Source organism: Amblyomma americanum, chromosome 4 (genome assembly GCF_052857255.1).
Source record: "Amblyomma americanum isolate KBUSLIRL-KWMA chromosome 4, ASM5285725v1, whole genome shotgun sequence".
Taxonomy (NCBI): Eukaryota; Metazoa; Arthropoda; class Arachnida; order Ixodida; family Ixodidae; genus Amblyomma; species Amblyomma americanum.
In genome coordinates, this window is record NC_135500.1 from 6,345,158 (window position 1) to 6,373,055 (window position 27,898).

Here is a 27,898-nt window from a genome sequence, read left to right on the forward strand (position 1 = left end):
GGAAAAAGATTATTCCAAGGCCGCCAACTTCATGCGTCGCTGCTGTCAGCGCCAACGCTGAGTCCTGGACTAAACTTTTGTTTTCCGATTGCTGACTTGAGACTAGCTGACTTGAAACCACGCATGCTAACTTGAGACCAGCTCAAGTTTCACCTTAGCAAGCCATATTTGACTCCATTAGCCCTAAACATTCCACAAGACCTGACTGGCGCTGATCTATGGTTATCAATCAATCAATCAATCGATGTTTATTTCACCAACAAAGTACAGGTGGTGAAAAAAGCGGCGGAGAAAGAGCTGCTTCTTCGCAGGTTGAGAAGAGCTCCGTCCCCCCTTGTGTAATGATAGGCTACGCTGCATATAGTGGAAAACAAAAAGCAAACATTGCAACAATAATGAAAAACTGCGACATCGATGCAGGCGATTAGAAAAAGGCAGATACCGCTACGCCGTGTGATTCATAAATGTAGAAAATTTAGGCATAAAGGACCGTAAATTACCAAATAATCATAAAAAAGAATTGAAAATAATGAGAGGAGATACCTTCATGCAGTAAAAAAATACATTTCTGACGCAAAAATGGGAAGGTACTGATGAACTGAATAATTTGGGCACTTCTGTTTATTAGAACGCTCTATACAATCGCCACAATAGTAGACACAAGCACAAGGCACACAAGGAACACCAGGTACAGGACGCCGCAATGGATGCTGCACACGGAGTACTCGGCAAGCTCGCAAAACTTTGGCCGCGTCTTTGCCGTTCACTCAGTTTTTAGCACGGTCCCCGGGTGCAGAAGCACTGATGATTACTGACTGTCAGAGCATGACAGGTGATAGGACTTGCGCCGCGAGCCTCAGACGATATCGGGTTGTGCGAGATGGGAAGGGGATTCAGGGAAGGCAGCAGCGATCTCACAAGTTATGCGAAACGTACTCGCTAAAAGCGACACAAGAAGACAACACACACACGACACAAGCGCAAACAACTGTTTATTCAAGTTGAAAAAAACAGGCACAAAAGACAAGGGACAAGAGAAGGAGTGTTCACGCCACGACGCCAGTAGGGAAAAGAGAATGAGTGTTCACGCCACGACGCCAGTCGTTGTGGCGTGAACACTCATTCTCTTTTCCCTACTGGCGTCGTGGCGTGAACACTCCTTCTCTTGTCCCTTGTCTTTTGTGACCGGTTTTTTTTCAACTCACAATGTACCGACTGGCCCACATTTCAACCCTTCTGCAACTGGTTATTCCTTCGTCGTGCGTGTGTTGTCTTCTTGTGTCGCTTTCGCTTTTAGCGATACGTTTCGCATAATGATCAACCAGCTGGCCCGATATTAGCTTTGCTATCTCGTAAGTGACGGCCGGGACTTGGGCCAGAAAGCCGAATAGAACGCTCATCCGAGAGCCGAATATGGCGAGACGGTGCCCAGAATAGCACAAGGGACCCAGGTGAAAAAGACGCGACGAGGCGGCGGCTGTTTTAGTGATCTTGCTGAGAGGCTTGAGAAGCTTGCAGGCGCGAGCGGGTGATTTGACGCACGTGGTCGTCAGCAGCAATTGCATCGCACCAATATTCAGAATGTGGACGGCCAGATGTACGAAGTATACTGGGTCAAGAGGCAGTTGGCGCTAGCAGTTGTACAAGAAGTAAAACGGGGAGGAAATTGCAGTGTCGTGGCGGAAGGGGTTGTAGGCAAATGAAATTTATGGGAGGGCTACATCCCAGTCGCGATTATCAGAAGAGACGTACTATATGCAAGCATATTAGTGAGGGAGCGGTTAAGGAGCTCAAGGAGACTGTTAGTTTGCGAATGGTAAGCGGTAGTTAACTTGTCTGAACAGCAGCTTGGGCTGGTTGGTCATTCATCTCTAAGTAACAGCGAATAAAAACAGACGGGACACATAGAACAAGAATACATAACGAGCGCTGGTGTATGTTCTTATTCTATGCGTCCCGTCTGCGTTTTTTTCTCTGTTTCTTTGAGGTTAACTGGTGTTTGGTTGGGCATGTACGAATAATGTCGTCCACAACTTTTGAAAGAAACGGTGCGTCCATGGTCTGTGAGCAGTTGTTGGGGAGCTCCATGATAAGGTCGCGTGGTAGGAAGTCAGCGACATCAGCAGCAGTACTGGTGGGGAGCGCGCGCGTTATAGCGTATATGGTGGAATAGTCTGTGGCTACCGCAGCCTATCTATTTCCAGTCGTGGACTGATTAAAGGTCCGAGAAGGTCGAATCCAACACGCTAGGACAGCTCCGGAGGGATGTCGACAGGCTGAAGAATGCCAGCTGGGGGAGTTGTAGGCCGCTTCCGACGCTGGCACAGATCGGAAGTGCCAACATAACAGCGGACAGAGCGATTAAAGACTGCCCACAAGAATCAAGGAGGGACGTTGTCTACGTGCTTGAAATTCCCAGATGACCAGCAGTAGACCGATCATGAACATCGTTGGGTACAACAGTGCGGAGTTAATTGCGCAGGAACGAGGAGGAGGTCAGGTCCAGCGGGGTGGACGTTTCGACAGTGTCGGAGCTAAGGAGAGGAAGAACCAGCTGCACCAGTGTAGAAGTTAATGTTGTTATCCTATCAAAAGATGGCACATACCCCCACTGGGGATCGGCCAAGAATCGGGTGGCTATTCAACCTGTACTCAGGTAATTAAAATCAAAAGCACGCGGGAAAGCAACACCGGAGAATTCGTCCTCATGAACAGAAAAGGGATAAAAGTTTTGATTTCAAAAATTAATAATAATAGCAATAATACTAAACGCTCGAACTGTTTATTTGTGCTCCTCGTGATGCGGCGGCCTAGCCCAACTTCCTCTTTCTTGTCCGGCGCCGCATGCCATGGCCTGCGAGCCATGCGCGGCGCGAGGGGTGCTGCAGCCCCCCCCCCCCCCCCCCTTGGAACGAAGCTACAGGATTCGCCCAGCGGATGTGCTCGGAGGAAGCTACGCACAATGGTGGCGCAGCCGAAGCGAGAGCGAGTGTAGGGCCGACGGGCAGAGGAGTGGAAACGTAAGCTGCTTTGAGGCGGTCAGCAGCTACTACGTCTTCACGGCAGTTGACGTCTAACGTGAAGGTCTTCTGCGCAGGACGGAGGATGCCGAAGGGTCCATCGTAGGCCAGCGTGAGGGGTGGACGGACGTGGTCACGGCGGATGAAGACATGAGTGCAGGATGCCAGGTCCTGGCTGACGAACACGGACTGAGGGTGACAGGCTGCAGGGATGTCAGGAGTAATGTGGCGAAATGTGTTGAGTAGGTCTTGGTTGTAGGTGGAAGCGTCATGGATTAACCGAGGGTAGGAATGAAAGAAGAATTCCCCAGGGAGACGCTGGGGAACACCATAGACTAGCTCAGCAGACGAGCTGCCGAGGTCAGCCTTCAGTGCCGAGCGAATGCCCAAGAGGACGAGGGGAAGGTGATCGGGCCAGCGATCCCTTGGCTTATAAGTGGTAAGGGCAGCCTTCAGCTGTCGATGCAGACATTCCACCATGCTATGGCATGAGCCGAAGGATAGTAGGCGGTCGTATGGATGTGGCGGACGCCCAGAATATTGGAAAGAGCAGTAAACAGTGCCGACTGAAATTGGCCGCCGCCATCGGTGGCGACGACAGACGGGCAGCCAAAGCGAGAGATCCAGCCGGTCATGAAGGCCGAAGCAACGGTCTCGGCTGTAGTGTCAGCAATGGGCAACGCCTCGGGTCAGCGGGGGAAACAATCCACACAGGTCGGCAAATAGCAGGCCCCACGTGATAACGGGAGTGGTCCAACAATGTCTATGTGAACGTGGGAAAAGCGTGTGAGGGGGCCGAAAAGGAGAGGCAGGCGTGACGGTATGCCGGTGAACTTTGATGCGCTGGCACTGAAGGAAGTTTCGTGCCCAGTGGCGGTCGTCGGCATTGATGCGTGGCCAAAGGAAAGGAGATGTCATCAGCTTCTGCGTAGCATGAATACCAGTGTTGCTCAGGCGGTGCAGTTTTTCAAAAATGGTGCGACGGAAAGCCAAAGGTACGTAAAGGCGCGAGGCGCCAGTGGATGTCTCGCAGGTAATGAACTGGGAGGAAAATGGCAGTGTACATTCGGCGAAGGACGGGGTCGTGGATGAGGAGCGAAGACGACGCAGCTCTGGATCATTGCGCTGAGCAGCCGCCAGCTCCTTCATGTCCGCTGGTGATTCGGACGTCATGGCACTAACACGAGAAAGCGCATGAGTAGCAGCATCCTCCGGACCATGGACGTGACGGAGATCCACTGTAAACTCGGAGATAAAACACAGTTGGCGGATCTCGCGTGCAGTGTAGGTACTGTGGTTCCTTTGGAAGGAAAACGTCAAAGGCTTAAGGTCCGTGATGACCTGAAAGTCCCGGCCCTCCAGGAAGGGGCGAAGTGCTTGATAGCGAGGTACACTGCAAGCAATGCTCCACCGCAGGAGCTGTATTTATTCTCACGTGCCTTCAGATTTTGAGAGAAAAATCCGAGGGGCTGCCAACTAGAGACGTACAGCTCGAGAACTACGCCGACGGCAATACTCGAGGCGTCGGTGACGAGGTGTGTTGGAGTATCAGGAACTGGATATATGATGAAGTGGCGTCTGCGAGCACGTTCTTGGCAGCAGCAAATGCAGCACTAGCGTCCTCAGTCCACTCAAGTGGCGCAGCAGGATCTTTTTTCGCAGCTAAGAGGTCGGTGAGATGCTTCAGGAAAGAGGTGCACTTCGGGAGAAAGTGGCTATGAAAGTTCAGGAGGCCCAAGAACTCTCTGAGCTTTTTGAGTGGCGTGGGGGAGGGAAAATCTTAAATGGCTCTGACTTGGCAGTCGAGAGGCCGGGAGGGGGGGGATCCGACTGTGCGGCCTGCCCGTGTCCCCGCCCCCCGCCAACGGATACGGGCCGGTGTAGTTTCGGCAACTAGGCTTTGTTCCGGTGCAACGCCCGTGGTGGGGATGGGTTGGCCGGGGCCCATCCTCTGCGGATGAAAAACCGCATGGGACTGGCAGCGACTCCCAAGCGACTGTGAGCGCCAGTCGCGCCCGTGGGCTCAGATGCCTGAGTGGAGGCAGGCCTGGTTATATCATCAGGCTGGACTCACGGAATCCGGCACGGAAGGCATGTAAAAAGGCACAAGGTTCTCAAATACATGCATTCAGACTCTGCACACGGGGGCGTGCTCGGCTGGCGACCGACGCGCTGGTTTCTGGCTACGAAGAGGCCAGGTCCGCGCGGGGGTTTACAGCAACCAGGCTCCTCGGAATCGATGTCCTCGGGGAGGCAGCCTCACGGCTGACTGCGGGGCTGTAATAGCCATTGCGGGATGCCGAGGTAGGAGTGCGTAGTACGACCAGTGCAAAAACCATCGATGTGGTGGAGTACCGGTGGAGTCGGCCCGTGTCATCAACCGTAAGCCATTTTCTTGGTTTGTGGCCTGGTCAGCCCGACCTAGAACACTCCCTCCTCTGTACGCGTGGAACAAGCTAGGGGAGAAAATAAGCGCATGTTGGTTGGTTGGAAGCACAGGTGGGTCCCCCGGAGGTGTTAGGTCATGGCGCTGAGAGCGGGAGGGTTGATAGGCTGACGACCTAAGCCTCTACTGGCTGGACCACGCTCCACATGCTTCCGGAGTCTGAAAAACCGGTCAAAGCACTAGACTGGCAGGTTCGAAACAAGCCCTCAAAGTCGTCGAGGAGACCGAGGCAGCTGACCCCGGGTTAGGTTTTCCTGTCTCTGACGGTCGGAGCCCGTTGCGTTTGTGGGTGGCCGGGCATCCCGTGAGTGCAGCCGCACCATTGGGCAATCTCCATGCTCTCCCTATCCTGGCCAGACAGGCCAGCAATGGAGTCGAGACAATTCAAGGATCGGAGCCGCACCTCGATGTCCCCATTCTCTTCCTGTTGGGTTGAGGAAAACAAGAGCGTTGAGACGCCAACCGGACAGTTCTCCATGGTAAAACAGCGCGGAAAAAACACGAGGACGGAACAAATACGACGACATGAGCGCTGAGTTTCAACTTATGCGAAAAGCTGATGGCCAAAATCAAATCGGAGCATAAGCGTGCTCCTCAGGAAGATGAGGTCACGAATCGCCGGAAGATTGCTGTCATCTCTTACGTCCATGCATTATCGCACCGTCTGAAGAAAGTGGGGCGAAAATTTTTAGTTCATGTTGTATTTTCGTCTCGCAGAAAATTAAGCAACATTTGCCGAGCTGTGCAGCGGAAGCGAGAGTCCCTACTAAGAAGGAGGATTGGTGGCGGTTGTACCACAGCACGCGCAGAGAGGAGGGTTGAGTGCGTCGAAGGTGCAGTATACAAGATCCCTCTTTCATGTGGTGGGTGGTATGTTGGCCAGACTGGGCGATGTCTTAATGAACGGCTGAGGGAGCATCACAATTCTTGGACAGGGCAGCCGGTTCGAATTTGGCGCTGCACTGCAGGCAACCTAAGCACACGTGCGCCCCATTGCTTCATCAGAGATCCGTCATCTTCAAACATAAAGATCAGATAGTAAGGGAACTAGTAGAGGCATATCATATTGACAAGGTGGGTGCAGCATGCATTAGCAAGCCCTCATTATCATTGGCTAACCACGAAATCACCTGTTTGGAGCATGCATTTGCAGCAAGGTAGATTTAATGTGTTCAGTGCAGACGCAGTATTTCTTGAATATTTTTTGTTCGGTGTAGTGTTTCGCGGGAATAGTATATGTACACATGTGCGTAATAAATCACCAGATGAAAGTCAGCGCTCGTGTCGTCGTGTTTGTTCCGTCCTCGTGTTTTTTCCGCGCTGTTTTACCATTGATAACAGTAAACAACTTGCTCAGCTTTCCGTACTTCTAAATATCATTTCTAGTTCCCTGGGCTGCGTCTTTTCTTCGTGTGTCAACCATAATAGTCCGGCCATGTTAGTCTCGATCATTGCCATTTGCATTTGTAACGCTAGGACCATGTCCTGGCATGCCAACCATCACTCATGCCCCGTGGAAGTTCAGCGCATGTGCGGATGGTGGCAACCTTCCCCCGGCCATTCAAGGAGGATCTGCCGTATCTTCGCCTTGGAGTGGTGGAGACAAGCTCGTTTTTTCAAAGAAAGGTTGAATGTTTGTTGTGGCAATGAACGCGAACGAAGTGATTGCCGACTCTGCTGATTGGTGCAAAGCAGCTGACCAGCACAGTAATTTCTTGTGGCACAGGGTCCGCCGCTCATTGTCTGCGAGCAAGGAACGCATGTCTGCCGGTGCTCGCGGTAGTGTAGTTGTTTTGGATGACGCTGTTGTGGAAGAACGCCATCGCAAGACACTGGAGCTGGGACCAAAATACTGTTTTGAGCCACGGCTATTACCAGCTGAAGAGTTGGGCCTGTCAAGGACAATCGCTAGGCAAGTACCTGAAGTGCAGCGCCAGCAGTGCGTCTCCGAGTGCTTCTCAGCTTTTCAAGGTTCTCTTGGCAAGCGTAAGGCTCAAAAAGGGTTTGGCGCATTAGTGAACCACCTGGCCGCGAACGACCTGAGACCGCTGTTAGCAGACAAGGAGGGGTGCTTTGTTGTTATGAAGGAGAGTGTGTTCACGGACAAAGCGCTTGCTGCCATCCCTAAGAATTTTCGACAGGTGCAAGAGAATGCCGCAAAAGTTAAGAGACGTGCTGTCGCCCTTCTTAAAAAGGCCAATCTCGACCGTTTGCGCGAGTCCGTAAAGAAATCGGAACGCAGCACGCTCGAAATATTTTTTACGGTTAAAACCCACAACATAGGCTATCCGTTTCGGTCCATAATGTCGAAGAAGGGAATTTGGAAGCTTGTTGTTTCCAGCTACTTACAGAAGGCGCTTGCTTCCCTTGCTTTTGAAGACCCTTTCCGAACGCGAAACTCCGACGTCGTCTTGGAGTACCTTCAGAACAATAATCATGGTGACTGTCATGTGTTCAGCGTGGACATCTAGGATTTATACTATTCACTTCCTCATGAATGTTTGCTGCGCTTTGTAAGGAAATGTATAAGTGAGGACAATCACGAAGTGCGCTTCCGAGATGTCTGCGGTCTATCTGTTGATGCTTTCCTTGAAGTGTTGTGTATTTACCTCCGGTCCACCATTGTTGCATGGAATGACAGTGTGTTTATACAGCGTTCCGGGATATGCATTGGGTCTCGCGTGGCTCCGCTGCTAAGTGACTTGTTCCTTAGCAGAATTGACAAAGCAATTGCAGGAGAGTTACCGGGCGGTGTACTGAAAGTACACAGATACGTACACGATTACCTCGTTTTTGTTGAAAACGAAGGATGCACGCAAGATGTCGTGAAGAAATTTGTCAGAAATGGTCAAGGACTTGCTTTCACCATGGAGACCGTCACCAAGGTAGGATACAATTATTGGATGTGGAGCTGAGAATGGAGCCCGGACATGTTTGCTGGCTGTATTCGCCTCGTTCCGTCAAGCCCCTCCTACTCAGCTTTCAGTCTGGGCACTCTAAGCTGGTAAAGGATGGCTTCGCCCTGTCTTGTGTTCGCGCCGCCCTCAACAAGTCGTGTGTCCATATCATTGAGGAAGGTGTGCAAGGCCAGATTTCTAGGCTTAAGGACGCTGGTTTTCCTGAGGCAACTATCGGAAGGTTATGCGAAAGGCTGATGGCCAAAATCAAATCGGAGCATAAGCGTGCTCCTCAGGAAGATGAGGTCACGGATCGCCGGAAGATTGCTGTCATCCCTTACGTCCATGCATTATCACACCGTCTGAAGAAAGTGGGGCAAATATATCTAGTTGATGTTGTATTTTCGTCTCGCAGAAAATTAAGCAACATTTGCCGAGCTGTGCAGTGGAAGCGAGAGTCCCTACTAAGAAGGAGGATTGGTGGTGGTTGTACCACAGCACACGCAGAGAGCAGGGTTGAGTGCGTCGAAGGTGTAGTATACAAGATCCCTCTTTCATGCGGTGGGTGGTATGTTGGCCAGACTGGGCGATGTCTTAACGAACGGCTGAGGGAGCATCACAATTCTTTGGACAGGGCAGCCGGTTCGAATTTGGCGCTGCACTGCAGGCAACCTAAGCACACGTGCGCCCCATTGCTTCATCACACATCCGTCATCTTCAAACGTAAAGATCAGATAGTAAGAGAACTAGTAGAGGCATATCATATCACAAGAGGGGTGCAGCATGCATTAGCAAGCCCTCATTATCATTGGCTAACAACGAAATCACCTGTTTGGAGCATGCATTTGCAGCAAGGTAGATTTGTTGTGTTCAGTGATGACGCAGTGTTTTAGTAAATCGAGCTTTTGGGCAAGTTGGTTACTTTTCTTCCACATAACTGCAGCGTAAAAAATTACGAGCACAAAAAAGGGGGGAAACACATACGACACGGACAAAAGCTTTTGTCCGTGTCATATGTGTTTCTACCCTTTTTTGTGCTCGTAATTTTTTACGCTGCAGTTATGTGGACGCAGTGTTTCTTGAATATTTTTTGTTCTGTGTAGTGTTTGGCGGGAATAGTATATGTACACACTTGCGCAATAAATCACCAGTTGAAAGTCAGCGCTCGTGTCGTCGTGTTTGTTCCGTCCTCGTGTTTTTTCCGCGCTGTTTTACCATGGATAACAGTAACCAACTTGCTCAGCTTTCCGTACTTAAAGGACAGGGCTATTCCAGCCCAGCGAATGCCGGCACGAGCACGAGACGCCTCCCAGCCGCCGCGAGTCTCACGCGTGCCCCCCCCCCCCCCCCCCCGCGCAGCGCAGCCAAACCACTGCATGTGGCTACTGCCTACATATCCGCTGAGAAAAGCGACCTCTTGGGAAGAATGACGCAACGTCCACACTTGGTGTGCCGGTGGGAGGCGTCAGCGCAGGTTGTTTGTGAATGTTCCTGAGAAACTGAAATCCCAGGGAGAGATTCGTCGTATACGACGTCTTGGTGATCTCTCTCCTCTTTTGCAAGCTTGAGAAACGGATAACCCGGGTTCGAACCCGACCGCAGAGGCTGCGTTTTTATGGAGGAAAAACGCTATGGCGCCCGTGTGCAGTGCGATGTCAGTGCACGTTAAAAATCCCCAGGTGGTCGAAATTATTCCGGAGCCCTCCACTATGGCACCTCTATCTTCCTTTCGTCTTTCACTCTCTCCCTTATCCCTTTCCTTACGGCGCGGTTCAGGTGTCCAACGATATATGAGACAGATACTGCGCCACTTCCTTTCCCCAAAAAACCAATTATTATTATTATTATTAAAAGGGATAAGATGGGTTCGATTTCGCCGTATAGTGCCGTTCCAAGTGTCAACTATACATGACCTAGGCTCGCTTGCGGGCGACACCCTTTCTTTACCTTGCGGGCGACACCCTTTTCGCTTTAAGTCTGTAACCCAGACTTCATCTCCTTCCAGAAGGGTTGGAAGTTGCCGTACGCTATGTCGTCTATCGTAATCTCTTCGCTGCTGTTCGCGGTATCGGGTTTCAAAATTCCGAAGCTTAGTGGCGTCTGGCAAACGGGGAATAAGCCTTCCGGGAGTCAGAGGAATCTTTGTCCGCAACCGCCTCCCCATCAATAGTTCATAGGGGCTGTATCCATTTTTCTGTGGAGTTGACCTGTAGGACAAGAGGGTCATATACGTGTCTTGGGTCTTCATTGTGTTTACCGCAGCCTCAGCGAGTCCGTTGCTCTGAGGGTATTGTGTGTCGCTATGTAGCTTTTTACTCTCCCCCCCCTCATTTTCTGTATTTTCCGCACCTACGGGTGGAAAAAATATAGTATTGCCTTCGGGCCTTTTCATTTATTTTAAGAATGGATTAAGCCCGTTGTACATTAGTGGTGCAGGCAGGGGCTTATTATTTTTCATTCTTTTTAGGTTGCCTTAACCTATTATTTTTCGAGAGGCCGAATGCCCTTAGGAGTGACAAGGTGGCCGAGGAACTCTATTGTAGCTACGCCAAAGAGGCACTTGTTTGGATGGACAACGAGCCCATATTCACCCAGTCGGTGGACGAGGGCGCGCAGATGAGCTTCATGCTCAAACCGGATAAACTTGCTACGAGGAGATCATCGATGCGAGCGAACACGATGTCGAGGCCCCGCGTAACATTGTTGATAGCTCGCTGAAAAGTCTGTGTGGCGTTGCGCAAGCCAAAAGGCATCAAGGCCGACGCTTGTGGAAATTGCCGCCTTCGGAATATCAGCGGGCTCCATAGGAATTCGATAAGCCTCCGCTAAGTCATTTTTAGAGAAGATCGTGCACCCAGCCAGATATGATGTGAAGTCCTGTATGTGTGCGTTGAGGGCGCGGTAATCTCCACATGGTCTCCAGTCACCCGGATCTTTCTTTGGCACCATGTGAAGTGGCGATGCCCAGTTGCTGGAGGAATAGCGCGTACTATGCCGAGTTGAAGCATGTTCTAAGAGCACTTGCTGCTGGGCTAGTTGGTTTTGGTTCATAATTAAATAGTTTTTAGGCGCAAAAAAGAGACAAGACACATAGGGTAGGTGACAGGACGAAGCGCCAATACAATCATCAATGAAACGTGGAGATGACACACAAAAGGAAGGGCCCACTGTACTAGAAATATGGTCTAAGAGCACTTGCTGGTGGGCTAGTTGGTTTTGGTTCATAATTAAATAGTTTTTAGGCGCAAAAAAGAGACAAGACACATAGGGTAGGTGACAGGACGAAGCGCCATACAATAATCAATGAAACGTGGAGATGACACACAAAAGGAAGGGCCAACTGTACTAGAAATATGGTCTAAGAGCACTTGCTGCTGGGCTAGTTGGTTTTGGTTCATAATTAAATATAGGTGACAGAATGGCGCTTCGTCCTGTCACCTACCCTATGTGTCTTCTCTTTTTTGCGCCTAAAAACTATTTAATTTTGACGCATGTGTTGGAACTCACGGTGAGCGATAGCAAGGCGTTCTCCCGACCAACGGCGAGGGCGAGTAAACATCTGAGGTCCGAAGTCACGATGTGGTGAGTGATCCAGTGCTTCACCGGTGACTCTCTGGTATGTGGCTTTGCGAGTTTTGGAAAATCAGCCAGAACTTTCGCCTACGGCGAAACAGGGATGATAGCGCGTAGCCCCGCCGCCGCACTGGTGGAGAGTACGTCGTTGACGAAGAGGTACGTGCTGATATCTATGAGGAGCTTACATGTCGACTGCTATGTTGAAGAAACTGAGGAAGTCCGCACCGAGAACAGCTTGCGAGACGTGAGCGATAAAGAAGATCCAGCGAAACGTGCGGCGCAATTCGAGGTTAAGCATCAGGGACTGTTGGCCGTACGTGCGAATGGAGGAGTTGTTGATCGCTTGGTAGCGGGGAGGTCTGTTCGTTGCGACTGCGATCTGACCATGAGGCCGCTATGACGCTGATATGTGACCCCGTGTCGACCAGGAAACGAGTGACAGTAAACTTGTCCGAGACGTAAAAGAGCCGGCATGTCCATCCACCAGCACCGCTTGCCGCCGTCGTTCAGTGCCCAGTTGCAGCGTTTCCCGACCAGTAGCATGGGTGTGTGCACTTGCGGGCCGAGCTGCCAAAAATACGGTGATACCAGCAGACAGCCGAGGGCGAGGTGGCTGGCCGCGCGCCGGATGGTTGGGGAGCGGCGGCGTGGCCTGAGCCTCAGCGGAAAACGGCGCGGCAAAGGCGCGATGACATCGAGCCGCCTGCCAAGAGCATCAAGTTGACATTCGATGCTGGGAAGCTGGGAGTCTGCGGCAGCAGTTGGAGGCGGACTGCTCACAGAGCTGACATTGGGGAGCCGTGAGTAGTCTGCAACACGGTCAGCGAGTCCAGCGAGCTTGTCTAATAAACATCACCCGCAGCTGCGCGGATGGGGACCATGTGTTATGGAAGACGCTGAAGGAACAACTCATGCAAAAATGGGTCGCGCTGAGCAGCGGAGTCTCCCAGAAGCTGGCGCATGCGGCGGAGCAGCTGCAAAGGGCAGCTCTCACCAAGCTTTGTATGCTGAGAAGCTGCTGGAGTTTGCTGCGCTCGGACGCTGACTTGCGATCGATGATTGTCACCTTCAACGGGTCGAAAGGTCGAGCCGAGTCCGGCGAGTTGATGACGTCCACTATGTCTTCAGCGTCGTCTGGAGGCAAGGATGACACGAGGTGGAGGAACTTCGTCTCCTGGCTGGTGATAGGCCGCAGCTGGAAATGCGCCTCAACCTGCAGGAGCCAGGCGCTGGGGCTTTTGGGCCAAAATGGCGGCCGGCTGAGTATCAGGAACGCGGCCACCGAAGCACCGAGAGGCTGAGCATTCGGGGACGGGTCGCAGCCGGTAGGAAGGGCGGAAGAGTCAGGGGAATCCATGTAGGATGATGGGGTTGTGTGTTCAAAGCTGGGTCACCAAATCTGTCGGAGGTAAGGCGAGCAAGAACCAGCTCCGACAGCGTTGAGGTTCGAACTGTTTATTTGCGCTGCTCGCGCTGTGGCGGCCTAGCTCAACTTCCTCTTTCTTGCCCGGCACCGCGTGCCATGGCCTGCGAGCCGAGCACGGCGCAAGCGGCGCTACAACAGTATACAGTGTCATCAACGAGTGCAAAGCGGTTCAGTGAAGGGTCGGTTGGAGCGGCCGTTAGGCAATCGACGATGGAGACGAGCTCAGCATCCCGGCGCTGTGCTTCGCCAATAATGGTGAAAGACGAGAGCGAGAACAGTTCAATAACGCATGTGCTCTCAGGAATAGCTGCCTGGTCAACAGGGTAACAACAGAGGCAGCCAGCATCCTTCTGTAGCCTTCCAGACTTGTAGACAACGGTGTAGTCGTATTCTTGCAGGCGGAACGTCCAACGACTGAAGCGACCAATCTTTAATTTAACTGCCACCTGCCACTGGGGTCAGTTTGCTCACAATCCGATGGACAGGTTGTGAAGACGCTATAAGGTCGCGGGACCTAGATGACAAGCATGGTTGATTCTCCGGGGATTTTTCGCTCACAACGTCATCGACGAAGTCGGATTTTTTTCCACTACGGGAGCCTTAACGCTATCGCATTGAAAGAGTATGTTCAACTCAGCCTCAGAACAAAACTTTGTTTCTGCATAGCACGGCGCATCACGCGGCACGAGCAAAGCAGCCGCAGTTACTCTGCGCCGAATTACTTTAATACATCGTCATCCAGTCGTCTTGTTGTCGAATAAATCCTTAAACTCAGAAAAATATACAATCATACGCGGTTCTGACGCTTTTTTATTCTTGAAGAACCTTTATCCATTCAAAGTTTAGATTCATGCTTGAGTCACTTGCCAACATATGTAATTTCGTGTTTTCGTGCACTCTATTGTTTTATTTGAATCTTGACGCACTGTTCCCAGCTGTTAGGTTTGGTTTGGTTTGGGGGGGGTTTAACGTCCCAAAGCAGCTCAGGCTATGAGAGACGCCGTAGTGAAGGGCTCCGGAAATTTCGACCACCTGGGGTTCTTTAACTTGCACTGACATCGCACAGCACATGGGCCTCTAGAATTTCGCCTCCATTGAAATTCGACCGCCGCGGCCGGGATCGAACCCTCGTCTTTCGGGCCAGCAGCCGAGCGCCATAACCACTCAGCCACCGCGGCGGCTTCCCAGCTGTTAGGATGTAGAAATTGCTGCAGATTATGTTATTTTAAGCCGTACTGTAGGAGCTGCTTGGTTTGTTCATTCTCCTTTTTTGTCCTTCCTCTGATTTGGAATGCAGTTCGTCGAAAGTTTCGTTATTTCAAGACTGAAAACGGCTGAAAAATGGGACAGGATAGAGAGAAGCACCACACACTGCACCGAACATACAACTGAGTGTGTTTCATGCGAAAATGCAATAAATACAGGAGGTACGCATAAAAACTAAAAGAACACCATGCTATAAGATTGAAGCTATTTCAGGTCAATATCTAAAAAGGCTATCTCTTTTCTCGATAGGCGAAGAGACGGCACGCTCACGCACTTGTCCCCTCTCATGTCGATGACGAAAACTTCGTACAGTTCTCGTTTTTGTTGGCTTGCGTATGTGCGCAACACTTTGCTTCTGTTGAACTGGGGAGTGCATTTGCATGTTGTCAGTGCTTGGAGAGTGTGGTCCCTCTGCCTACTCTGACATCATTAGCATGCTCTCTTAATCTGTCATTTAAGCAGCGGCCAGTCTGGCCAACATAAGTGGCACCGCATGACAGGGATTTCATAGATCACCTTGCTTTGGCAGTCACCATATTGCGTCACATGCTTAGTGCTGCAGGATTCTCGCCTTTTCTCTGCCTCGTTTACTTTCCTGCACAACCTGCGCAATTTGTTGGGTGCCGAAAACACTACACGCACCCCGCCTCGTCCCACAATCTTTTTTAGCCAATGGCTGACGCCATGGACATGCGGTGCCACTTATGTTGGCCAGACTGGCCGCTGCTTAAATGACAAAGAGAGCACGCTAATGATGTCAGAGTATGAAGAGGGATCACACTCACCAAGCATGTGACAACATGCAAATGCACTCTCCAGTTCAACAGAAGCAAAGTGTTGCGCACGTACGCAAGCCAACAAAAACGCGAACTGTACGAAGCTTTCGCCATCTACACGAGAGGTAACAAGTGCTTGAGCGTGCCGTCTCTACGCTTATCGAGAAAAGTGGTAGCCTTTTTAGATATTTACCTGCAATAGTATCAATCTTATATCATGGTGTTCTTTTAGTTCTTATGTGTACTTCCTGCATTTATTGCGCTTTCACATGAAATACACTCAGTTGTAAGTTCGGTGCTGTGTGTGTTGCTTCTCCCTATCCTGTCCCGTTTTTTGCGCCGTTTTCAGTCTTGATTCATAGACCAACTGTCCCAACATTCCTCCCTTTTTTGTTATTTGCATTTACAGCGGCTTTTGTATCCTTGCCAGGCGCTGCTGCTGAAGCTCAATGAGGCTTCGGCAGGCCTGAGTCTTGTGCAGCTCCTTTAATGATTCGATTAAGTATTATTGTTATTAATGACATCTTCAGCGCTTAATATTGGGCAAAAATAAAGCGATTTTCTCTTTCTCTTCCGCAACATTGAACTACGTATATATACCTTCCGCGCAGCAGCGACCTAAACCGTGAAACAGCAGAATGAAGTCAGTTATTCCAGTACTCCGCGGCGCGTCTTGGTCGGCGCTCCACGGTACCACTTCCCTAGAAAAGGGACCGTAGTCAGCGGCTATGTGCAACGCAAGCCTAACGATTTTAGTCTCACGAAGAAGCGTAAGGAGCTGCTGCCCGACTATAACGCAGGGTAGGTGCCCGTGCAATGCACGGCGATTTCGACGCCAGAAATCGTGCTTACATGTAGTGCGGCTTCAGAAAATCGCAGTAGGGCTTTCGTAGGTCAAGCCTGCCGGAGGCCTCAATGCTCGAGTTGCCGAACGTGACGTCGGAAAGCGTGAGCGTGTATTCGTCGTATATCTCCTTGTCAACTTCGGGGAGGTGCCTGCGGTGAATGAACAGAACACAAACATTGTGTAGTAAGGACCATGAACGCCAACTGCGGTTTTACCTTAAAACTAAAAACTAGAAATCGAGAAATTTGAGCATCTCGCCCCAGTCTCATAGAGGTACTTGTAAAGAACTAGATAATAGCCCCAGCAGACGTGTCCTTCAGAGAACGTTAATCTGAGGTCTAAAAACTGTAAAACCGAAACGTCGGGCAGTTCATGGGTAAAAGTCAAACCAAGAACACGTCCGTTAAAAGTATCTAAAACTTCACCTGCTGTAGAGGGGTAGATGAAGGTCTTCTGCTTATTTAAAAGTACTAAAAAATCGTCTACATACCTAAAAACCTTTAAAACTGTCCCGCTCTCCTTAAAAGTCTGCTCAAGCCACTTATCTACCTTAGCTAAAAAAATATCGCACAGAATAGGAGCTACGCAAGACCCTATACAGATGCCATTTCGCTGCAAGAAAGGCTGGTCGTTAAAAACAATAAAAGTAGCATTCAAGTAAAACTGCAAAAGTGCTAAAAAGTTATCTACAGACAAGCCTGCTGAGTTCTGGAACGACACGTCGCCGTTTGCTTCAATGCATTCCTTAACAGACAGAAGAATTTGATATTTAGGCACGGAATAAAAAAGGTCTTGTATGTCTATGAAAAAACCAAAGCCAATGTCTTCATTAGACTTAACAAACTGTGCTACATCGACTGACTTTTTGGTAAGAAAGGGATCGTCCAAGACAAGGCATTTTAGCTTCTTTAGCAAGAACTGGCTGACGTTTACCAGCCACGATCGCTGTTCACTAACAATTGTTCTGAACGGAATCTCCGGTTTGTGGGTCTTAGCTGTGAAAAAAGGGTTTAGGCTGTTTCCCCTGCTATTAGTAATGTCCCTGGCGAGTGCATTCAGATTTAACCTCTTACAAAGTTCGGTGAACTTCGTCTTAATTCTCACTTCCCTTTTTTTGACAGGGACAAAGTTCTTATGTACTGCTACCTGCGCTTTCTCATTGTAAAGTCCCTGCGCTAAAACAACAAACCCGCCCTCCTTATCCGCTTGTACAAGTATCAGGTTCTTGCTCTTAAAGAAAGACACCACGCCACTAAAGACATTGTCACTGCGCAAGTCCGGATCTTTTGGAGGAAACTTCCGCAAGCAGTCCACACCTTCAAGAAGGCAGCGGTCGCGGTCCTCATCTTTCGCCTTCAGTGCCACTTTTCGGTTGAGTGCAATCAGATCATGCGCTGGAACATCGTGTTGCAATCCGAATTTGGGACCCTTCTGCAGAAGATGCAGTATATTCTCGGGAATAGACACATCCCCCAGGACGACATTTCTTTTCTCTTGTGTCTTTTTCTTCTGTCCCAAGCACAAAAGCAACTGGTTCAAAATCCACTTCCACGTGCACTCCGTGAGTCGTGCAGCTTGCCGCCTAAGAGATGTTAACTTCCTCATTGCGAGCCATTCTGGGTGATCTTTTAGACAAACCAAGCGCAGCCAGTCTTGAAAAAGACGAACTTGCCGCCAGAGTTCCGAGCGCAGTAACCTGCACAGTCGTTTAACATGCCCCCACGAAGGTTTCACTGGGCCGAAGAGTGCACTTACATCATCAGGAACAAGTCCCTTCCGGATGCAGAAGGCGTAGCGTCTTGCGCGGCATGTCGCGTTCACGATGTGACTCAGTAGACGGTCAGTGATACAAGAAGAGGTAGAAACACAGAAAGAAGGGCCCACTGTATAAGAAATAAACCTCATTAAAACTTCCTGTTGGGTGAGCTGGTTGTTCATCTTGATCTAGAAACTGTGCAGGTTACTGCGCTCGGAACTCTGGCGGCAAGTTCGTTTACAGTTTTTAGACCTCAGATTAACGTTCTCTGAAGGACACGTCTGCTGAGGCTATTATCCACGCGCAAAAAAGGAGTTGTTGCCGTATGACTCGGCGCACTCCAAGACTATAAAACGAGGAATAGCTTCGCTTTGTATGGAATCTTCTCTCCAAAAATCGTGTCCACATCAAATGTTTGACAATTTTAATCATCAGATAAGCCGGCTTTTGGCTGCAGGGTTCCCCTGGTCGGTTCTGAATGCCGTTTCCGAGGCCATTCTTCAGAAGTCCAAACGTGGAGCAGGGCCAAAAATTGCTGAAACTCAACAAAAGGCCCCTAGGTCTGAGGTCGAGCCGTATATCCACAAAATTTCGCACAACCTCAAAAAAGTTGCAAGCAGACACGGTGTACCTGTCGTGTTCTCGGCTCCCAACAAATTGGGAAAGCTCTGCCCACGCATTTGTGACGCAAAAAAACAATGGTGTTTGAAGAAGCACCAGAAACCGTTCGTTCGGTGTTCCACTGGAGTGGTTTACTCCATTGCTGTGTCTTGTGAAAAGTTTTATGTCGGCCAAACTGGACGTTGTCTGAATTACCGCCTGGGGGAACACGCCCTAAATTTAGAAAACCGAGAGGACAAATACGTGCATTTGGTTGCGCACGTTAGTAACTGTGAAGAATGTGTGGCCCGGTTTGAAGAGACGAAGGTTCTTGGCAAGAGTAAAGACGGCATGGATTAGCCTAGAAGCCTATCATATAAAGAAACTTGGTGGCGAGTGCATCAGCTAACCTTCTTTATCTCTGTTCGCGGCTGAGATTGCCTTTTTTAAAGCGGCTAACTGTTAATTTTCACAAATGTTTCTTTTCATGTCTTACGCATGTCTGCCCGCGCATGCGTTCTGCTTTAGTGGCTTTTTCACACCTTGTTTTGTTATCTCATTATTTCTTTCTTTTTTCTTTTTTCATGGTATATCACCCCACCCTTCGGCCTTTATAAGGTGCGGCCTTTCGCCAATAAAGCCAGTTCACAGTTTGCGCTTGTGTGTGTGTGTGTGTGTCGCCTTTCTCGTGTGTCGTTTTATTTGCGCAAAAGAACATTTCTAGATCAAGATGAAAAGCCAACTCGCCCAACAGGAAGTTTTAATGAAGTCATCGTACTGCTGAGCGTCAAACCCAATGAACGTCACCCCCACTGGGCTTGGGCAGGCCATGTAATGCGAAGGCAAGATAACCGCTGGTCCTTGAGGGTAATGGAGTGGATTCCATGAGAACGCAAGCGTAGCAGGAGGAGGCAGAAGGTTACATGGGCGGATGAGATTAAGAAGTGCGCAGGCATCGGGTGGGCGCAGCTGGCGAAGGACAGGGTTAATTTTAGGGACATGGGAGGGGCCTTTGCCCTGCAGTGGGGGTATTCAGGCTGATGATGATGTTCATGTTGATGCTAAACTCCACACATGATATTGCTACCCTTACCTTGATGTATTTCTTTCCTCTCTTCGGAATGTGGTTTGTAATTAAACTCTTGTTTTTCTCAATTGCTGTAAAAGTGTTGCCTGTTTACTTGTTTTATATTCGGTTGCTTGTCTATTACCTTTTATATAAATTTCCTACATTTTTCGATTGTGCTAGTTTTGTCTTGCTCCCCCCACACCCTAGTTTAATCCCACACGGCGCTGTGGCTATAATAATAAAAAAGTGCACATCTTTATTCTCCGCAGTGACAGCGGTACATCCGTTCTCTTCTAGCAGTCTTCCCTGAGCTCACATTGTAGTTGCACAAGCCAGACTGCAGAGTTGATAACAAGTGTGGGACTTTCTGCTGAAGGCGAGTCACTGTTGACATGCACAGAACAGGCTGGCATATAATCTGCGCAACTCCGAAGCATCCTCACATGTCCCTGTGCACTCAAAACAAAGTAGGTGCATACTATTGCATAAAAGTCTGCACATGCCATCCCTATTATTGTAAACATAATAATATTTGGGGGCCAGTAAACTGGACTGCACTGAGAACAAATGCAAGCAATAATTTGGATGGTTTACTTAGATATGGTTCGTGGCTTAGGCCGGGAAAGTGTATTTCCTATCATAAGCGAAACAGGATACGATGACCTCATTTTCAGGTTATTTCGAGCAAACCCATTTCAAGCAGAATTGGTTAGAATGGATTTCTGTTATGAGCTGCGATGTCGCACAATACAATAAAATTAAAAATTAGCCATTTAAGTACGCGACAAGCATACATACCTATGTTCTCTTATACAAGTTTAAAATAACGTTTATGAACTTCTTTTTGGCGATCACTAAAATGTTGTATGACTGAGTGTAACGGTGACCAATGGGAATAACCACGAAATGATTCGTTTTGGAACCAGTCCATTTCTTGACCTTTCACCTCGTGCTAATGGCGGCTTCGCTAAATGACGTTAGGGCGGCTGAAAGTTAGGCGGCGAACCGTTTCGTGGATACACCCATTTCCCAAACTAGCAAGCAAAGGTGAGCATTGCTAACCGTTAACTGATGTTTATGTAGAATAACTGAATATATGTAGAATCGTGGAGTTGGTATTTATCATCTTCAGTAAAATATACCTTTCACGGCTCGTCTGATTTTTAATAAATTAAGTGAGGCATCGATAGGCGTCACAAACTTGGAAAAGGCCAGGTTGAAGTTAGCCGCAGAACGCTGAACAAGCTAGAAACACAATGATGGCTTGTGCTTTTTACTGGCATCTTTTTGCTGCAAATTGAAGGTGATGGCTTCTGGCTTTAAATTGCACCAGGAGCCCAGTTAGCCGTACCCTGAATATTTAAAAGTAACATACATAATCAAAGACGTCGCATTCTCATTGAGCCACGTTATGAAGTCTATGCGTTACTTAGCTGAAGAGACAAGCACAAAGGAAACACTGACACAGATAGGCTAAATTATGTATGTTTAGCTTTTCAGTGCACCAATTCAGCTAGCTAGGCGTAGCTTGTGCAAAGTGTGCCAGTTACCCTAATTGCAAATATTTTGCAAATATTCCCTAATATTATTTAATATAGATTGGGTGGAAAGCTCTCGATGAACACATTATGAGTAAGAGGGCATTTTGTTGGTTGCCAAAGTGAGCGAGTGACTAAGCGATTTTTAGATTAATTTATTTATATTTAGTATACCTGAACGGTTCTAAGTGACTATACTTGAGCGGTGAACTTTGAGAGCGCGTGGCAAGTAAGAGCTTGATGAGTTCGCAGTTTACTAATAAGCGAGTATATACTCATTCGGATTCAAGCACAGCCATACGGTTACAACGGAATGATTTGTAGCATTTCATAGCCGTATGACTGCGGAACCTGCGGAACCTGTGTTGCTTTCCTTTGTAGCCGTATGGCTGCGCTTGAGTGGATGATAATGAGTACTTACTTGCTTATTACAAACATTCTCCAGTCTGGGGGATTCACGTAAACCACTGTACTAACACTGTAATTTACTGCGTGGATTTCTGCAGTGGCCAGTTCAAACAACAAGAATTTAGGAAGCATAGCACTGTGGGATCGAAGACCAAGCCTTTTTAGCAAAACTTGGTGCTGGGCTAGTTGGTTAAGCATTTCGTTTGAAACAGGTCAGCGCTAAAAAAGACAAACACGGCGAGAGAACGACGACACAAGGGATGAGCGCTACCATTTCTGAGAAGGTGTTTAAGAATAACGGACCAGTTCACCTCGATCATTTGGCCGGCTTGAGACTTGAGGGAGCGGTACATCCGTGTAGCAGGCCACTCCGGGTATTGGCTACAGCATGTCACACGCAGCCAGTCCTGGAAAAGTCTGACTTGACGCCAGACCTCAGCTCTCAGAATCTTGCACAGCCTTTTAACTTGGCCACAGGAAGGCTTAACTGCTCCGAAGAGCGCGACGATCTCTTCTGGAACCCAGTTTTTCCGCAAACAAAAGGCAAGGCGCCTGGCCCGGCAGGTAGCACTCACGATGTGACACAGAAGAACGTTGATGAAAGATGGTGAATTGACGTAAGACGCCGAAGGGGAGAACACACACAACAAAGACGACGGGCCCACTGAACTAGAAATATAGTTTAGCAAAACTTGATGGGCTAGTTGGTTAAGCATTTCGTTTGAAACAGGTCAGCGCTAAAAAAGACAAACACGGCGAGAGAACGACGACACAAGGGATGAGCGCTACCATTTACGTCAATTCACCATCTTTCATCAACGTTCTTCTGTGTCACATCGTGAGTGCTACCTGCCGGGCCAGGCCCCTTGCCTTTTGCTTGCGGAAAAACTGGGTTCCAGAAGAGATCGTCGCGCTCTTCGGAGCAGTTAAGCCTTCCTGGGGCCACGTTAAAAGGCTGTGCAAGATTCTGAGAGCTGAGGTCTGGCGTCAAGTCAGACTTTTCCAGGACTGGCTGCGTGTGACATGCTGTAGCCAATACCCGGAGTGGCTTGCTACACGGATGTACCGCTCCCTCAAGTCTCAAGCCGGCCAAATGATCGAGGTGAACTGGTCCGTTATTCTTAAACACCTTCTCAAAAATGGTAGCGCTCATCCCTTGTGTCGTCGTTCTCTCGCCGTGTTTGTCTTTTTTAGCGCTGACCTGTTTCAAACCAAGCCTTTCGTAGCAAAAACAAAATAACTCCTGAATTGCAGTGGCATGAGCTAACTGAGGCTCAACAGTGCTTGCGCAGCTACTGCAGAAAAAACCATGAGTCGTACTTGATATGTGAGGGTGAAGGATAAAACAATCTGCATTCTGCATGAGTCGAAGGTATTTTTTAGATTCACCTTTAGTGCTGTGACACTGGAGCTTCAACAGTAGTCTGAGAGATTAACCAAAGCTGCAAATTGGCCTAGTTGGGTCATATTTAACTTCATTAGAGAGCTCATAGGTACTCATAGGTACAAGCAACACTTGTACTTAAGCTCCTTTTAGATGTACCAACTTGACGAAGCAAGAATTCTACTTCTTAAGGACATGAACCAGAACCGCAGCGCATGCCCATCCTCAAACAAGCTAACTCAGCACCTAACGCCACTATGTTTAACTTTTCTTTAATTGTTTTTTCCTCTCAACCGTTCATATATAATGTGTCTCCAGCGCAATAAAATCAGTTCATAGTTTGCACCCTGTCTGTGTTTGTGGACCTTGTGTCCAGTGTTGTTTGTACCTGTGAGTAGCGCACTAATGAAGTCAAACTGGGATAATAAAACAAGTGGCTCAAATTTAAATTCAACCCAGGATTTTAGGAAAATTAGATTTGAGCTATGTCTTATTAGAATACCGTGCGTGCTGATAGCGGCCGGGGTTTTGAATGCATGTAACCTGGAAGACGGTGAGGCTAAGGACATGTTATGGTGCAAGCATCTTAGATTGTGGGTAGGTGTATACGGATTAATAGGTGAGACCACATTAGGTTGTGAGCCATATTATGGCTGATTATTTGAATCAGTATGCCATGAATATACCTTTCTCGGTAAGGCCTTATAAATGGGCAAAATAGAGTTATCTTGACAGAAAAAAAATATCAGTGTATTCTTAATAATATTAGGCAGTTCGTGAGTATCCGAAACATTGTTCTGGAGAATTGAAATGCTGGTATAGAATGCAGATGGCAGACTCCATAGTCGTTCATAAAGGCATGTTACGAAACGCTTAAAGGAAGGTGCTAATGCGTTTAATCAAAAGCTGGATCAAAAGGGCATTGCCATAGGGGCACCCGTGATTGCAGGGTGAATACGAAGATGCGTAAGATTTAGCACGAGAAATCTGCCGATGCTAGGTTGTTAAAGCTTGTATCCACTTTAGGGCTATCGGATGCATGTTATAGCACGAGCAAAACAGCCTTACATAAATGAGAGACCGTATCACATGCTTTTTCAAAGCCAAGAAAAAAGCGAGGAAGGGGATGTTGCAATCAATGTGCAAGTTCTTGTTTTGAAGAATGAGAGAAAGTTGGCTGTCGCAGGCATGTTTTCTAAAGCCTTGCCGACTTGGTTTAAAGAACTTAATAGGCGAAAACATTCGAGCACCGCGAGAGTACAAAATGTTTTTTACGATTTTGCGCCCATGCCAACTGCACAAAAGGGTAATAGGTGCTGGGTGACTACTAGTACGACACATAAAGTGGCCATGCAATGCTGAGATAGGAAGATATCTTCACGGGATACAGAAGAATATTGTCACGTAGTGGTGACGGCAGTCGAAGCAGCGATGAAGACGGACGAAAGGGTCTTCTAAAAGAACTGTTTATTGGGCTGACTTGCACCCAAAATGGACTGAATCACTCGGCGGCGGCGAAGCGACAAGCGTGCTCGGCGATCGTCGAACAGAATGCCGGCCGCTACGGCCGTGCGCAATTTAAAGCTGATAGCGAACTTTCGAGATAAAGAGCGCAAAGTTACTAGAACATTCCGGAACAACTTAGAATCAGCTCTGCCTGGCTGCGATCAATCGAGATAAATCTAGTCGCGTCTTGCGTAGCACACAAAGCGATAAAGTGATGTGCGGCAGATTTTAATAACGAACACACTGCAAATATTCGCGGCATTACTCCCCTCTCAAAGAAGCATCGACCCGATGCATTAAAACAAATAATGCGACTAGTAAGGAAAAGAACGGATCTTGCGAAAATAGAGCATGGAAATGCAGCGGCCTTTAGCGCGCATATTACGGCTTCAGGCATGTTTTCTAAAGCCTTGCCGACTTGGTTTAAAGAACTTAATAGGCGAAAACATTCGAGCACCGCGAGAGTACAAAATGTTTTTTACGATTTTGCGCCCATGCCAACTGCACAAAAGGGTAATAGGTGCTGGGTGACTACTAGTACGACACATAAAGTGGCCATGCAATGCTGAGATAGGAAGATATCTTCACGGAATACAGAAGAATATTGTCACGTAGTGGTGACGGCAGTCGAAGCAGCGATGAAGACGGACGAAAGGGTCTTCTAAAAGAACTGTTTATTGGGCTGACTTGCACCCAAAATGGACTGAATCACTCGGCGGCGGCGAAGCGACAAGCGTGCTCGGCGATCGTCGAACAGAATGCCGGCCGCTACGGCCGTGCGCAATTTAAAGCTGATAGCGAACTTTCGAGATAAAGAGCGCAAAGTTACTAGAACATTCCGGAACAACTTAGAATCAGCTCTGCCTGGCTGCGATCAATCGAGATAAATCTAGTCGCGTCTTGCGTAGCACACAAAGCGATAAAGTGATGTGCGGCAGATTTTAATAACGAACACACTGCAAATATTCGCGGCATTACTCCCCTCTCAAAGAAGCATCGACCCGATGCATTAAAACAAATAATGCGACTAGTAAGGAAAAGAACGGATCTTGCGAAAATAGAGCATGGAAATGCAGCGGCCTTTAGCGCGCATATTACGGCTTCAGACGGACTAAATGGACAACTTCTGGTCGTACGCGGCGTCGCTGGGATGCAGTCATTGCGTCAGGGATGACTTCATAATCCAGTTCACCCAGCCGACGAAGAACCTTGTACGGGCCGAAATAGCGGCGCAAAATCTTTTCACTCAATCCGCGCCGGCGAATAGGGGTCCGGACCAAGACTCTGTCTCCTGGCTGGTATTCCGCATTGCGTCTTCGTAGGTTGTAGCGTCTGGCGTCGGACCACTGCTGATCTTTGATCCGTAATCGGGCAAGCCTTCGAGCTGCTTCTGCGCGTTGAAGGTGGGCGGCAACGTCGACGTTCTCTTCTTCTGTAACGTTGGGCAGCATGGAGTCTAGCGTGGTCGTGGCCTCCCTGCCATGGACGAGCCTAACAGGCGTCATCTGGGTGGTCTCCTGCACTGCGGTGTCGTAGGCGAAGACGACGTAAGGCAGGATGACATCCCAGGTTTTGAGTTCGGCATCGACGTACATAGCGAGCATATCGGCGATGGTTTTGTTCAGGCGCTCGGTCAGTCCGTTGGTCTGCGGATGGTATGCAGTTGTCCTCCGGTGGCTGGTTTGGCTGTAGCGCAGGATGCCTTGCGTTAGTTCCGCCGTGAATGCTGTTCCTCTGACCGTGATGAGCACATCGGGGGCGCCGTGTCGAAGAAGAATGCACTCCACGAAAAATTTGGCGACTTCTGCTGCTGTTCCGTTCGGTAGGGCTTTCGTCTCGGCGTAGCGGGCCAGGTAGTCGATCGCTATGATGATCCACTTATTTCCAGATGCTGACGTTGGAAAAGGGCCAAGCAAGTCCATGCCAATCTGCTGAAAGGGCCCTGAGGGAGGTTCAATGGGGCTCAGAAATCCTGCTGGTCGTGTGGAAGGAGCATTTCGTTGCTGACAATCTCGGCAGGTTTTCACATAGTGTGCGACTTCGGTAGACAGTCGGGGCCAGTAATACTTGTCTTGAATGCGGCGGAGGGTGCAAATAAACCCGAGATGTCCAGCTGTCGGCTCGTCGTGTGAAGCCTGTAGAACATCTTCGCGGAGACAAGTAGGTACGACAAGGAGGTAGGCTGTTTTGTTCGCTGTAAAGTTCTTCTTCACAAGGACCTCATTCTGCACACAGAAGGAAGACAGTCCTCGCTTGAATGAAGCGGGGGGTGAAGAAACCTTGCCTTCCAGGTACTCTATGAGGCTTTTTAGGTCGTGGTCCGAGCGTTGCTGCTGAGCAAAAGAGCTCGGGCTGATGGGTCCCAGGAAGGCGTCCTCATCGTCGTCCGGCGGCGGTGCATCTACAAGGGCTCGTGAGAGACAATCGGCGTCAGAGTGCTTGCGTCCGGACTTGTAAATGACGGTGACGTCTAACTCCTGGAGGCGCAGACTCCATCGAGCGAGTCGGCCAGAGGGGTCTTTCAAATTGGCAAGCCAACAGAGCGCATGGTGGTCGCTGACCACCTTGAACGGTCGTCCGTAAAGGTAGGGGCGGAATTTCGACGTAGCCCAGATTATGGCAAGGCACTCCTTCTCAGTTGTCGAATAGTTAGCCTAGGCCTTGGAGAGGGAACGGCTAGCGTATGCGATTACTTTCTCCAGCCTGTCACTTTTTTGAACGAGGACGGCGCCTAGTCCCACGCTGCTTGCGTCGGTATGAACTTCAGTATCGGCGTTTTCATCAAAATGCGCAAGAATCGGTGGGGACTGTAAACGGCACTGAAGTTCCTTGAAGGCTTCTGCTTGCGGCGCTTTCCATTTAAACGACACGTCTGCCTTCGTCAGTTGGGTCAGGGGCTCGGCGATGCGCGAAAAGTTTTTCACAAATCGTCGGTAATATGCGCATAGTCCGAGAAATCTGCGCACTGCTTTCTTATCGTCCGGAGGTTGAAAGTGTTCCATAGCAGCTGTTTTCTCCAGGTCTGGGCGTACTCCTTTCTTGCTAACGATGTGGCCTAGAAACAGCAGCTCTTCATAGGCAAAGTGGCATTTCTCTGCTTTCAAGGTTAGGCCAGACGGTTTGATTGCGTCTAGTACTGTTCGAAGTCTTTTGAGGTGCTCTTCAAAGTTCGAGGCGAAGACAACGACGTCATCTAAATATACCAGACAAATTTGCCACTTCAGGCCTGCCAGCACTGTATCCATTACTCGCTGAAACGTCGCTGGTGCGGAACAGCGACCAAATTGCATCACCTTGAACTCAAACAGCCCACCCGGAGTGATGAATGCTGGCTTCACGCGATCTCCTTCGTCGACCTCAATTTGCCAGTAGCCGCTCTTGAG

General features: G+C 49.1%; 1 protein-coding gene across 1 annotated transcript in view; it reads right to left on the reverse strand.

The window, feature by feature from the left end:
* Positions 1-238: 238 nt before the first annotated feature.
* LOC144127731 (acetylcholinesterase-1-like) overlaps positions 239-27,898 on the reverse strand; it is a 497,666-nt gene continuing 470,006 nt past the window's right edge. The window contains exons 9-10 of the mRNA XM_077660632.1: positions 16,260-16,403; positions 239-354 (exon numbers count right to left, since the gene is read on the reverse strand). Coding sequence (XP_077516758.1) covers positions 249-354; positions 16,260-16,403 — 250 coding nt within the window. The 3' untranslated portion in view covers positions 239-248. The remainder of the gene's footprint in view (positions 355-16,259; positions 16,404-27,898) is intronic.